Below are 1,671 nucleotides of genomic sequence, written 5' to 3'. Positions count from 1 at the left end.
TATTGATTGATCAGACAGTTATCCTAACAAAGTACATTAGATATAATGTTATTGATTGATCAGACAGTTATCCTAACAAAGTACATTAGATATAATGTTATTGATTGATCAGACAGTTATCCTAACAAAGTACATTAGATATAATGTTATTGATTGATCAGACAGTTATCCTAACAAAGTACATTAGATACAATGTTAATGAATATAAATATGTAAACCAGGATTAATGGTGGATTATGTAAACCAGGATTAATGTTAGTATGAATTACAGATCATCCTGCTTTCTCTGCTGAAGAAAGCTATGGGAAGATTGACTGGGAGTTGAGAAACACATTAAAGAAACGTCATGTACCTGTGGTGAGAAACTTTTAGTAATCGATGTGTATATAATTTAATGTAATTAATCATAGATGTTTTAATATGTTGCACAAAAAATATCCAGTTTAAGAACATCTGCGAACTTGGGGTAATATAACTGAGAAACTACTACCATAAACTTGTTAGGAATGTCTTGTTTCTTCAGTTATGGGCATGGTAATAACCCACAATATCAGTTATAAAGTGATTATACAATTAGATTTTAAATTATCTTCACCATTAACTCTAGAATGTAAATAATGCAACTTTAACAAGTTCTTTGTTAAGGAAATTAATATAGTGATACTTTAACCAAATTATGTAAAGCTTGTAGAAATACATCATTTAACAAATTTTTGGTTTGATGTACAAATCTATGTATTTATATGCTATCCCAAAGTTACACTGAAGAATTTTGCTATTAATTGTAATACAGTTCACTAGTCAAGTATTTAAACATAAAGCTAACTATTAAACTAATGTTCTTAAGTTATGCAATAGTCTCTTATTTGCACAAAGTTAACAACCCTATGGTAGCTAACTATTCAACTAATATTACTAATATATACTTATTTTTGTTCTTAAAACAGTATCCAACTCCTGAAAATTAGTTGTTTTATTCCTGATTGGACTATTTAATTTAATTCAGTTATTTATACATTAGTTCAATTGCTGCACAAGTCTGGATCTGGATTTTGTTTTTTCTGTTGATAAGATTCAAACATGAATATTTGACTGAAGTTAGTTTTCCAGGAGTGTTGCCCCTTTTAGTGTATTTAAGTGAGATTTTCCAGGAGTGTTGCCCCTTCTTAGTGTATTTAGTGAGATTTTCCAGGAGTGTTGCCCCTTCTAGTGTATTTAGTGAGATTTTCCAGGAGTGTTGCCCCTTCTAGTGTATTTAGTGAATGGAAAATCTCATTAAATACACTAGAAGGGATAACACTCCTGGAAAATCGGAGTGTTGCCCCTTCTAGTGTATTTAGTGAGATTTTCCAGGAGTGTTGCCCCTTCTAGTGTATTTAGTGAGATTTTCCAGGAGTGTTGCCCCTTTTAGTGTATTTAGTGAGATTTTCCAGGAGTGTTGACACTTCTAGTGTATTTAGTGAGATTTTCCAGGAGTGTTGACACTTTTAGTGTATTTAGTGAGATTTTCCAGGAGTGTTGACACTTTTAGTGTATTTAGTGAGATTTTCCAGGAGTGTTGACACTTTTAGTGTATTTAGTGAGATTTTCCAGGAGTGTTGCCCCTTCTAGTGTATTTAGTGAGATTTTCCAGGAGTGTTGCCCCTTCTAGTGTATTTAGTGAGATTTTCC

The 1,671-nt window shown here is 31.8% G+C and overlaps 1 protein-coding gene across 1 annotated transcript in view; it reads left to right on the top strand.

Moving 5' to 3' along the window:
• Positions 1 to 1,671, top strand: part of LOC106475977 — a 15,090-nt gene that overhangs the window by 10,825 nt on the left and 2,594 nt on the right. The window contains exon 5 of the mRNA XM_013936653.2: positions 272 to 357. Within this exon, the coding sequence (XP_013792107.2) occupies positions 272 to 357 (86 nt within the window). The remainder of the gene's footprint in view (positions 1 to 271; positions 358 to 1,671) is intronic.

The sequence above is a fragment of the Limulus polyphemus genome, unplaced genomic scaffold, assembly GCF_000517525.1.
Source record: "Limulus polyphemus unplaced genomic scaffold, Limulus_polyphemus-2.1.2 Scaffold9555, whole genome shotgun sequence".
In the NCBI taxonomy this organism is placed as follows: Eukaryota; Metazoa; Arthropoda; class Merostomata; order Xiphosura; family Limulidae; genus Limulus; species Limulus polyphemus.
Note: the sequence above shows the minus strand (reverse complement) of the source record. Positions and strands in the feature narration are given on the sequence as shown.